Source organism: Haematobia irritans, chromosome 3 (assembly GCF_050003625.1).
Source record: "Haematobia irritans isolate KBUSLIRL chromosome 3, ASM5000362v1, whole genome shotgun sequence".
Taxonomy (NCBI): Eukaryota; Metazoa; Arthropoda; class Insecta; order Diptera; family Muscidae; genus Haematobia; species Haematobia irritans.
The window spans coordinates 144,681,249-144,693,666 of NC_134399.1; the positions used below are offsets into that span (position 1 = coordinate 144,681,249).

The 12,418-nt window shown below is 32.9% G+C and overlaps 1 protein-coding gene and 1 long non-coding RNA gene across 2 annotated transcripts; one reads left to right on the forward strand and one right to left on the reverse strand.

Annotated features, from left to right (window-relative positions):
- Positions 1-7,223: 7,223 nt before the first annotated feature.
- On the reverse strand, positions 7,224-8,148 carry LOC142230151 (uncharacterized). Its single transcript, XR_012720589.1, has 3 exons — positions 7,749-8,148; positions 7,616-7,688; positions 7,224-7,550 (listed from the first exon to the last, which is right to left on the reverse strand). It is a non-coding gene; the product is annotated as an uncharacterized LOC142230151 (long non-coding RNA).
- An 812-nt stretch (positions 8,149-8,960) lies between these two features.
- LOC142229552 (farnesol dehydrogenase-like) lies at positions 8,961-10,259 on the forward strand. The gene is made up of 2 exons (XM_075300118.1): positions 8,961-9,923; positions 9,991-10,259. The coding sequence occupies exons 1-2, from the start codon at positions 9,348-9,350 to the stop codon at positions 10,165-10,167; spliced, it is 753 nt and encodes a 250-aa protein (XP_075156233.1). The 5' UTR covers positions 8,961-9,347; the 3' UTR covers positions 10,168-10,259.
- The last annotated feature ends 2,159 nt before the right edge of the window (positions 10,260-12,418 follow it).

Genomic DNA, 12,418 nt, shown 5'->3' on the forward strand with positions numbered 1-12,418 from the left:
CATTTTCATTAATACTCAAGTTTACTATCTTATCTTTTTCAAAAAACAAAAAACTATGCCTGCCCGAATGATTTTGAATATGTAGCAGACAATATTATCCTCACTTTTATAATTAATAATTATATTTATTTAAATTTACATTCTATGTTTGGTATTTTATTATTTTGCATTTTTACATTCAAATTTTATATTTTTAAATTTACAAAATAATAATAAATTATTTTATGATGAAGTCGTATACTTTTTGCTTACACTATTATTATATATTTTGCACTCAGATGTAAATCTCTAACTTACTCTTTTTAAAATCATATTCTCAAAATCTCTCATTATTGTTTGTATGTTTATTAAAATCATAACTGATATTCTCTCGTATTCACTCATTATCATAACACTCAATTCTCATAATATCATTTGATCTCATTTGTGGTAAATATTATATATAGAAGAAGCAATGCTAATTTTTGTCATTCGAGTAGTAGCTGCCTACGAATAAACATCTAATAAAATTTAAAGTGGAATTGTTTTCTTTCCCTTAGAATAAACAAGGAATCCAATTGGTACCATCCAACCTGGACGTTCATCGTCTGGTCTGGGATCTACTTTATTGAGATTTATAAAATATATTACCACCTTTATCCAGCTTGAACGTTGATCGTTTGGCTTGGATGGGGCCCATAAAAATTAAATCTAAATAAACTAGCTAAAATAAAACTATATTTGGCTACACTTGAAGGGGTCTATCGCCTTCCACCGAGGGTATTAGTCACACCTTCTACATTGGCGCCCAACAAAAAAAAAAAAAATAAATAAATAAAATAAAATACAGGAGCGCTAGTTCTATGCTCCATATATGAGAAGACGGAGACAATATTTGGCGAACTTATTTATGCGTGGCTCCAAAAATCACGGGGGGATATAAACATATCATTGTTGTTGTTGCTTGACCACCTGATGTTAAAAGCTATTGATGTTCATGATCGCAGTTGTTGGTAAAATCACAAGTGCATTACACTCATCACTACTCAGTCCCCACACACACCCAACGTGCATCTCTTGCTTAGCTAACAACGTGTTAATATTTGCTAACTCTACACTTGTTTGTTGTTGTTCCACAACGAGTCTTGGAGCAGGTTTTGAGTGAAAAGAATTTTGTTGTTGCTTTTATCTCCACCACTCATTTTTATGTATGCATTCTGCTCGTGTTTCATTTTGCTCTCACACTACATCGAACTATTTCATCCTCTCATCCCTGCTGTGTTAGTGGTAGTAGTCTGAATCATCATCAATATACATTTTCACATATTTCGATTATAAGAGAAGCTTACGTGACACCTTGCTCTTGAGCCTTACAGCAGGGTTGCCAAATATTGAGTAATATATAAATTGAGGGATTTAAAAAAATCATGATGAGACGAAGTCCAAGAACAAATACTACGTCCTCAGAAAGCCCTTTGAATGCAGTACCTGGCCAAAGTGGCTCGTCAACTTCACGTACAGGTCAATCTCATAAACATTCTGTAGAAAACGTAGATTACAATAGGGAGGGACAGTTAGTTCCAAACAGTCAAACACCTCGTTCAACAGAGACACAAGGAGCTCCTTTAGTGAGTCTTGGATCTGGTAGCAGTACTTTTTCTGAACCAAGTCGTGACCCAAACCAACCACCAATGTTTGTACCCCAAACACAGTCACAAACGAATATTGTATTGAGCGATGCCCAATTTAGACAACTTTTAGGTGGTATGACCAGTAGACCAGAAATAAAAGCTACCTTTAGCAACTGCACTGCGAGATTTACTGGTGGACGTAATTCTACGAAAGTTGAAGATTTTATAGCAACGATATTGGTATATAAAGATGCCGAAAATATATCCGATTTCTTTGCACTTACAAGCTTGCCGTTACTTTTGGAAGGGTATGCATCTACTTGGTGGCAAGGAGTTCAGAGCGAGGCTCGTACATTCAATGATGCTATTGATTTGCTAAGAAAAGCTTTTGCCCCAGTTAAGCCAGACTGGAGGATTTTTAATGAAATTTTCCAAGAAAAACAAAAGTCATTTGAATCGACTGACGTATTTATTTGCAGAAAAAGACGCCTTTTTGCACAACTGTCTGAGAAATTATCGGAGAAATCTATGTTAAATATGGTATTTGGTCAACTGAACTTACAGATTCGCGGAAAAGTGTCTAGAGATAGCATTAACAGTTTCCAAGATCTCTTACAACAAGCGAGAGAAATTGAGATGACTATTTCGGAAAACAGGGAATCAAAACCCAAACCACCAGAAAATGCGGAAAAGCCCTACTTGCGTTGCACGTACTGCAGAAAGAAAAATCATCTGGCAGAAAACTGTTACAAAAAGATTGAGGCTGAAAAGCATAAACAGGTTAAGACTTTAGAGACTAAACTAAGCTGCTACGGATGTGGAGCAGAGGGCTATTACCGCTCAAACTGTCCACATTGCAACCAAGATCATGTAAACGCTAGAGAACAGACTTTAGATTTTAACTCGTTGCACACATCGGTAGTTGGAAGTGATGTTCCTTTAGTTGATGTGAACATAAATGGTCTAAAAGGTGAAGCCTATCTTGATACCGCGGCGAGAACCAGCGTAGCAGGATATTTTCTGTACCAAAAACTGATTCAGAAAGGAATACAGTTTCAGAAAGTTCCTGCCGAAGTTATATTAGCAGATGGTGTACCTCATAATGAAATTGTCCACTCTGCAGTCGTCGATATAATAATTGGCAATCGGTTCAAAAAGATTCGGTTTATATGCCTACCGAACGCCATTGGGAATAGGACTCTACTTGGAGTTGATTTCTTAAAACAATGTGGTATAGTTATAGATATGGCTCAACATACATGGCATTTTAAGGATAATCCTGACAACAATTTTATATTCAAAGCTAATGCCACTCGTATTAATATATCGATGGTCGAAAAAATTAATGAAAAGCCAAAGGAATTGAATGAATTCTTGTCATGGTTCGAAGAGCGAAATAATGAATACTCGCCTGGTGACATCAACAAGATATTCGAAAACTCAGTCCCAGATAACATAGAAACTCCTAGTTCATCGGATCTGTTTCCTCCACTCAAGAGAACGAGACATGAGAGCTATTGCGATGAAATATTTACGTCATTGGAAATAAACTCATTTGACATAAATTTGCGTCCGAATGAAGGACCCCATTTAAAAGAATCGGAGAAGGAAGTATTAAACAAATTATTGTTAGAACAAAAGGATATATTTGATGATATCAATGTTCCAATATCTAAAGTAGAACATTACATCAAAACGGGCAACCATGATCCTATAGCAAACCCCCCATATAGATTATCACCGAAAATGAAAGCCTTGCTAAAAGAAGAATTGGAAAGAATGCTTAAAAATGGTATAATAGAGGAAATTGAGTCGCCATGGTCATTTCCGATAGTATTAATACCGAAAAAGGACAATTCTGTCAGATTATGCGTTGACTATCGCCGTCTAAATGCTATCACAACGGCAGACACATATCCGTTGCCGAGAATTGATGACCTTTTGCATGCTGCTAAGACCACGCCATTTATGTCGACTCTAGATCTTCGATCTGGTTACTGGCAAATAAAAGTCGCCGACAGGGACAGGTTAAAAACAGCGTTTACAACTCCGTTTGGAATCTATGTTTTTAATCGCATGCCTTTCGGATTAAAAAATGCTCCTGCGACGTTTCAACGTCTTATAGACAAATTTAAATCTAGTCTACCAGACATATTGATTTTGGCATATCTGGATGACATCATTATTTGCTCAAAGGATTTTCAATCACATATTTCTGAATTAAAAAAGACTTTTAAAAAACTTAAAGAGTTCGGCTTCCGATTACACAGAGAAAAGTGCTTCTTCTGCAAACCGGAAGTAAAGTATCTTGGGCATGTTCTTACAAGACATGGTTTGCAAGTAGACCATGAGAAGACCGAGGCAATAAATAATCGAGCAAATCCAAGAAACTCTAAGGAAGTTTTGTCTTTCATGCAGACCTGTTCGTGGTACAGGCGTTTTATTCCCTCGTTTGCAAATGTAGCAAAACCCCTATCGGATTTAACCAAAAGAAATGCAAAATGGCACTGGGGTGAAAAGCAACAGGAAGCATTTGACAAACTGAAAAAATTGCTCACATCGCCTCCCATTTTGCAACAAGTTAATGAAGACTTACCATTTGTTTTAAAAACAGATGCAAGCAATTATGCTCTCGGGGCTGTTTTACTGCAGGGGGAGAAAGAAGCGGAAAGAATTATTGAATATGCAAGTCGATTGTTGTTACCTGCAGAAAGGAATTATTCCACCACGGAGCGGGAAGCTCTTGCTGTTGTCTGGGCCGTGCAAAAGTTCAGGGGATATATAGAAGGGTCAGAAGTTTTGGTTATGACGGACCATCAACCCCTCAAATGGCTTTTTAGTTTGAAAAGCCCAACAGGTCGACTAGCGAGATGGGCGCTATTGTTACAGAGTTTCAACTTGACCATATCATATACCCCTGGTCGACAAAATTGTGTGGCTGATACGCTTTCACGTCCTCCGTGTCACCATCAAGAAAGCAGGAAAATCCAATGTGAATGTTTCTCGATGTATATCGATTTTCCGAGAAAGGGTGTCGAGGAATTCCGAAAATTACAGCTAGAGGATCCAAGTCTCATAGAAATAATAAAGTCTTTTGAGGAAAATAATGAAAATGTTTTCCGATTTACAGACAGAGGATACATAATGTTGGACGGCGTTTTGTACCGTTTTTGTTCAGAAGAAGACAATGAAAACGGCCAACTAGTTGTGCCGAAGTCAATGAGGAAGGACATTCTGTTCAATTATCATGATAGTCCTACTGCCGGTCATTATGGGATTGAAAAGACAATTAGTAAGATAGCCAAAAATTATTATTGGCCTAAAATGAGGACTGAAATAACAGAATATATAAAGGATTGTATTGAATGTAAACGTTATAAGCCTTCCAATATGAAACCCGTAGGTCTCATGCAAACAGTTAGTAGCAATAAGCGATTTGAGACCATTGCTATTGATCTATTTGGACCATTACCACAAACTCCACAAGGCAATCAGTGGATACTTATTGTCGAAGATCTGTGTAGCCGCTGGACCGAACTGTTCTCTTTAAAGGTAGCTTCGGCAGAAAACTGTGCCATGATACTTCTGAACGAGATACTTTTAAGATACGGCATACCCAGAAGAATACACTCGGATAATGGCCCACAATTCGTATCGGCCGTTATGCAAAAACTAACTTATTGCCTTGGAATCAAACAAACTTTTACACCTGTTTATCACCCTGAGTCAAATCCTGTGGAGCGTAAAAATAGGGACTTAAAAGTGCAGCTATCGATCTGTGTTAATAAAGATCATACCAAATGGGATTTAAATTTGGCATCTATTCGATTTGCTATGAACACTGTGAAATGTGCATCCACTGGATACTCCGCTGCATATCTTACATTCGGAAGGGAGCTTAGAACACTATTTGAAGTTCAAAATGATTTACGAGCCATTGTATCTGCAGAGAACTTTATTCCACAAATAACTCCACATTTACTTCAATTGGCAGACTCACTAACACTAGCAAGGGAATCCGAAGAGATAATGCAAGATAAGAATAAAGTCTATGCTGATGCAAAACGTAATCCTCAAAAGAAAATTTCTATTGGGGACAAAGTTCTTATTGCCACTCATATACTTAGTAAAAAAGAAAACAAACTGTCATCAAAATTTGTACCTCGCCGCGATGGGCCCTACGTCGTTATAAATAAGAAAGGATCATCTTGCTACACAGTTGCACTATTGGATACACCACATAAACCATTAGGAACTTTTCATGCCTCTGACCTGACATTTTATAAAGGAAGTGCCGAAGAACCTGTGTATCCCAAGACTCGTCAAGCCCGACTGGGGAATTCTAATAAACCTGCATGCAACAATAAAACAACAAGCAAAGATGATGTAGAATCTAAAATAAGACCAACAACTAGTAAAAATAGTGGGAAGACAATACCAAAAACAGATACAGATGAGGCATCGCCAAGATCAGTGTTGCCAACTCCCCAAGGCCAAAAAGCACCAAATATATATTATAAATTGTAACATACCACCTTCCACCACAAAATTAAATACTCTACTAAAAAAAAAAAAAAAAAAAAAAAAAAAAAAAAAAATTCCGAAGATGTATTATAGAACTTTTGTGAGTTGAATTTTAAGAAGTTAAGGTGGGTATTAAGATCGAGTTTAACTGCTAAAATAGTCATTTTTCACAATTACAATTTCTTTAATAATTCATTTTAAGGAATATAAACTTTGTGAAAATTTGCTTTTGGCTATTCCCCATCAAGTTATAATAAATATGCATAATTTTATGCATTTTTTACTGATATAGTTTTCACTTTAGCGGCAAAACTCGAACTTAGTACTCACCATTATGAACTGTTATTCAAGTATACACTTTGATCAGTTTTAATGCTTTCGTCCAATTCATTTTGATCAGTGATGTTTTTCAACTTTCAAAATATTTATGTATGGAAGGAATCTATTGCTTATTTCAGTTTTGCGTGCTTTTGTGAATTTAATACAAACGTTTTTAATGACATCTTTACCAAATTCAAAAAATTTCCTACAGAATACCCTAAATAACAATACCCAATAAACACAAACGTTTGAAAAATGCTAAATTTCAACAATTTTTCAAACATTTTTTCAAAGGATTAGGGTAATATTCAAGTTGAGAAATTGTTGAGAAAATCGCGTTCTCAACAAAAAACAGACATTACCCTCAACAGTGAAATTCAACACATTAGCAATAATATCTCAAGTGTTATCCTCAAATTGAAATGCATCGCTACTCAATAATTTGTCAAACAATTTTCGATGCGAGTCAAATTCAAAATTAACATCGTTGCAAATACATTTCAACCTAAATTTGTATGAATGATATCCCCACTTCAAATTGAAAGTCAAAGCCAAAATTCTATGAATTTTGTATAATTTATTCATTTTCATCAAAATAAAATATATAATAATACACTACACTACATAATACACTACAATACCAATTGATAAATAATAAATAATAATCTTATTAAACATACCAACAAATAAGAACAAAAAAAAAAACAAACAACAAAAGTTTAAATATCTTCAACATTATTAGTAAACACTTTTGCATTGATAATTCGATTTCCTTCCTTTTGGTTCCTTCCTTTTATTAACATGCGGGCAATTTGAAATTAGGAACGTACTGGACCGCGTGTTAGAATTGATATCCAGCAGAAGGAATTCACAAAATATCCATTTTAAACTGATAATAGCATATGAATTAAACTGACGATGTGATACACATTTTCATCCAGAAGTTGTTGATTTCAACAATTTGTTGTTTTTAACAATTTTAATTGGTTGCACTTGTAATGTTTCTGGAAACTTTTTCTTGTTGATAAGCCACTCATTTTTATTGGTCAGCTTCTTATTGTTTGCAAGAATGTAGCATCCAAAGATTTTAGTTTTCTGCAAAGAGATTTAAATTTAGTGACTTCTTTAAAGTGTTGATTTAATTTTTCATATTGACGTACCAATTATTATAAACTATTTCATTGGTCAGCTTTTTAATGTTTTCAAGAACGTAGAATCGATAATTTTAGTTTTCTGCAAAGAGAGATTTAGTGACATCCTTAAAGTTTTATTTCATTTTTTATTTTCTCTTACCTATTTTTATAAACTATTTGGTTATTTGTCTAAAATTTTCCATTTTTTTATTTCTTGCAATTGACCACGAACTTCGTTGCACAAATAAGTATTGAAAACCACATGGTTTTTTCGTTGCAATCTAGGGTAGTGTTTTGTCAAAGTTTTCTCATATTATCTTCAACACCTTTTCAAAGATTTCGTCAACATTTTGGCAAATTGGAAGTAATTCGCAAACAATTTGAAGATGTATTGAAGATGAGCTATTTCAAGTCATGTTGAATTTATGTTGACAATTATATTTACCCTCAAACTGAACAGTTGTTGCATTTGAAAAACGCTCATCCTGTGTTTATTGGGTATTAATTAAAAATAATCAATACCAACTTCATAACAATCAAATTCTATATTTGGCAATAAATTTGAGTTTCTTCGGCTCTTGAAAGTCTAATCAAAATTTTTGTATCAATTAAACTTAATAGTGTTCAAAATAAAAAAAGCACCAAAAGCACTAAATGAAAATGCCAGAAGCACCAAGTTGGTGCTTTTTTTGAAAAGGCACCAAAAAGGCAATTTGGTGCTTTTTACAAATCAAAAAGCACTAAATTTGGTGCTAAAAGCACCAAATTGGCAACACTGGCCAAGATATCAAACAACAGACAATAAATTATCATCGCAAGCAATAGAACAGCAACAATCAACCGAAAGCTACCAACCTAGAAGATCCTTGCGCCAAAAGAAACCAGCGTTGTATACAGCCTAGATAGAAAATGCTGCCACATCGTCGGGACGACTTCTGAGGCAGAGGGGGAGTGTGTAGCAGACAATATTATCCTCACTTTTATAATTAATAATTATATTTATTTAAATTTACATTCTATGTTTGGTATTTTATTATTTTGCATTTTTACATTCAAATTTTATATTTTTAAATTTACAAAATAATAATAAATTATTTTATGATGAAGTCGTATACTTTTTGCTTACACTATTATTATATATTTTGCACTCAGATGTAAATCTCTAACTTACTCTTTTTAAAATCATATTCTCAAAATCTCTCATTATTGTTTGTATGTTTATTAAAATCATAACTGATATTCTCTCGTATTCACTCATTATCATAACACTCAATTCTCATAATATCATTTGATCTCATTTGTGGTAAATATTATATATAGAAGAAGCAATGCTAATTTTTGTCATTCGAGTAGTAGCTGCCTACGAATAAACATCTAATAAAATTTAAAGTGGAATTGTTTTCTTTCCCTTAGAATAAACAAGGAATCCAATTGGTACCATCCAACCTGGACGTTCATCGTCTGGTCTGGGATCTACTTTATTGAGATTTATAAAATATATTACCACCTTTATCCAGCTTGAACGTTGATCGTTTGGCTTGGATGGGGCCCATAAAAATTAAATCTAAATAAACTAGCTAAAATAAAACTATATTTGGCTACACTTGAAGGGGTCTATCGCCTTCCACCGAGGGTATTAGTCACACCTTCTACAAATAAACTACTGTCCAGTCTAGTTTGTAATTTCGATTATAAATAACACATTAGGCATTTCAATAACTCAAAACTATAATAAATCCGATACAAGTAACTCTTCATCATGGAGCGGTGGCAAAATAAAATAGCTGTAGTTACAGGAGCTAGTTCAGGCATTGGTGCGGCAATAGTCAAGGATTTATTAAGTGCCGGTATTAAAGTCATAGGCCTTGCTAGACGTAAGGAACGCATTGAAGAAATAATTGCTGCCCTACCACGAGAATACCAAAGCCAATTAACAGCAATCGAATGTGATGTTACAAATTTGGAATCGGTTAACAAAGCTTTTGATGAAATTACATCGAAATTTGGAGGAGTTGATATTCTAGTGAATAATGCTGGCTGCATAAAAACAGGTCAAATGGTATCCATGGATCCACAAATAATACAGACTGTATTGCAGACAAATGTTATGGGTGTAGTGTACTGCACCCAAAGAGCTTTCAAATCGATGAAGGAACGCAATGTTGATGGTCATGTTGTACTCATCAATAGCATTGCTGGTCATAAAGTATTAGGGGGAATGGCAGGTTCTGTTCCACAAACCAACATTTATACATCCAGTAAATATGCCATTACTGCTATAACAGAAATTTATAGACAAGAATTTAGTAGTTTGGGAACAAAAATCAAAATTACAGTGAGTATGGAATTACGATTTTTAATTTTTAAATTGCTAATTAATTTATCTCTCATATCTCCAACAGAGTATTAGTCCCGGTATAGTGGCTACCGAAATGGTTTCTGATGAGTTACGCCAACAATTGGGAGAACGAATTCTAAGCCCTCATGATATTTCAAATGCTATTCTATATGCATTGTCCACGCCACCTCATGTCCAAATTCATGAAATGATCATAAAACCAGTAGGCGAACAGGTTTAGAATTTGAAGTCAAGATGTATGTGAGTGTGTGTTTGAAATCAAAAACCTGTTAATATTGAGTTAATAAAAATTTATTATTTTTATATATCAAATGTTCGTCTACTACAGCAATATCATAACTAAAGGGATCATATATCGTCGTACTTTTCGTAAGATTGATATACAGTTATACACACCGAATAAAAGGCCGTAATTTAACTAGCGCTAATTTTTACTTATTTTTTATTGCAAGAAAATGATTTGTTTGTTGTTAAATTTTATTATTTTTTTCGAAATTTTCCACAGCCCAATGAAATTTTCTTTTTTTTAAGCATGTCTCAAATATTTTCTGAACTAAACGTGGGTATAAAGTTCAATGATCGTACACATTATATAAATCGAATATGAAAGATTATGCAAACTACATTTCAGGACAAGCAATTTACACACTATTAAGAACAAATTTCTTTAAAATAATAGAATTTTTATTAAATGAAAGTTTATAATTTCTTCATTAAATGTGCGATACGAATCTTGTAAATTTGCGTTCCTCTGGTAATGTCGTATGTCTTTGAATTTTCCTTAAAGTAAAGGAAAGCATTTTTAGTTTAAAGAAATCGTCTTTAAATTTAAATTTAAAGTAAAGGAAAGCATTTTTAGTTTAAAGAAATCGTCTTTAAATTTTAAATATTGTATCTATCGATTTAAAATAGAACGCTTCAAATATATAAAACTTATTTTGAAGATTTTGCATCTTTGGTGTAGAGTTTTTGTTTTTTGAATTAAGAAATCATTTTTTGTACGTGAATAGCTCTGTTAATATACGTGAATAGCTTTATGAAGAGAAAGGAAATTTGATAAATAAGATCTTTATCCTAATTTTAATTTCATTCGTCCTAGGTTTAAAGCTTAAAAAAGGTCCCTAAAAATGCGATTATTTTAAGGAAGTCCCATCTTTGTCTTGAAATCAAAAATCCTTAAGGGAAGATCAACATCTTTGGATCCAAGTAAACTTTTTTTCGAGTGTATACAATACATTTTCACTATGATGCTTTGTAAACAATTACAACCCCTAGCAACTACTTTTTACAAGACAATTTCGCACTTCTGGACCAGTATTTAACCAAAATATATTAGTTTGAATTTTTAAATAATTTTTAAAATTGGATTGGATAGAACTATATGATTTTGCAATATATTTCTCTTCAACTAAGAGGTACCTACATTTTGTATAGACAAAATTTTCTATAGAAATAAAATTTTGATAAAATGTTCAATAGAAATATTTTTTTTTTTTGCAAAACTTTCTATAGAAGTAAACTTTTGCCAAATAAAATTTTGCCAATAGAAATAAAATTTTCAATAGAAATAAAATTTTGACTAAACTTTCTATTTCTATTTTTTTTTCTATAGAAAAAAAAATTGATACAATTTTCTATAAACAATTTTTTTACAAAAAATTTCTACAGAAATAAAATTTTGACAAAATTTTCTATAGAAATAAAATTTTGGAAAAATTTTATTTCTTTAGAAAATTTTGGCCAACGTCAAAACGAATAAAAAAGAGGAAGGACGCTCAAAATAAACCCAGCCAACTGTACTCAAATCGGTGATTTGACGGTGGCAAAGGGAAAGAGATATGTTTGTACGAATTTATTTCGGCATAAGCCGGCTATCATTTAAACCTTTTTTCGGAAGGTTCAAGTGTGGCTCACTTTTGAGTTTAGTGAACTGCCTGAATTTATTCTGATAATTGGTTGATAGTTTTGCTGCAAGTAGAGGATGCTGATTAGGAATGTGGTAATTCCGAAACGTGCGCCCATCCAACCATCTTGCAGTCTATAGGGCTTTGCCCAAATAAATTTGACAAACATTATTTACCTCTGTTGGTTAAGCTAAACTTGTAGTTTAGTCAATGCATGGTTTTAAGCTGAAATCAAAAACAACAACAATGATTAAAGGAAAAAACCAACAATAACAAAATAAAAAGAAATAAAATTTTTCAAAAATTTCTATAGAAATAAAATTTTGATAAACTGTTTTATAGAAATAAAATTTTGACAACATTTTCTATAGAAATAAAATTTTTTTCATCAAAAATAAAACTTTGACAAAATTTTCAATAGAATTAAAATGCTGACAAAATTTTCTTTAGAAATAAAATATTGACAAAATTTTCAATAGAAATAAAACTTTGGCAAAATTTTCAATAAAAAAAAATTTTGACAAAATTTTCAATAGAAATAAAAATTTTGTAGAATTTTCCATAGAA

Bases quoted from the DNA above. Each gene is read 5' to 3' on its own strand.
- LOC142229552 (XM_075300118.1), top strand. From the start codon at position 9,348: ATGGAGCGGTGGCAAAATAAAATAGCTGTAGTTACAGGAGCTAGTTCA. The intron at 9,924-9,990 runs GTGAGTATGGAA...TATCTCCAACAG, and splicing joins GAACAAAAATCAAAATTACA to AGTATTAGTCCCGGTATAGT.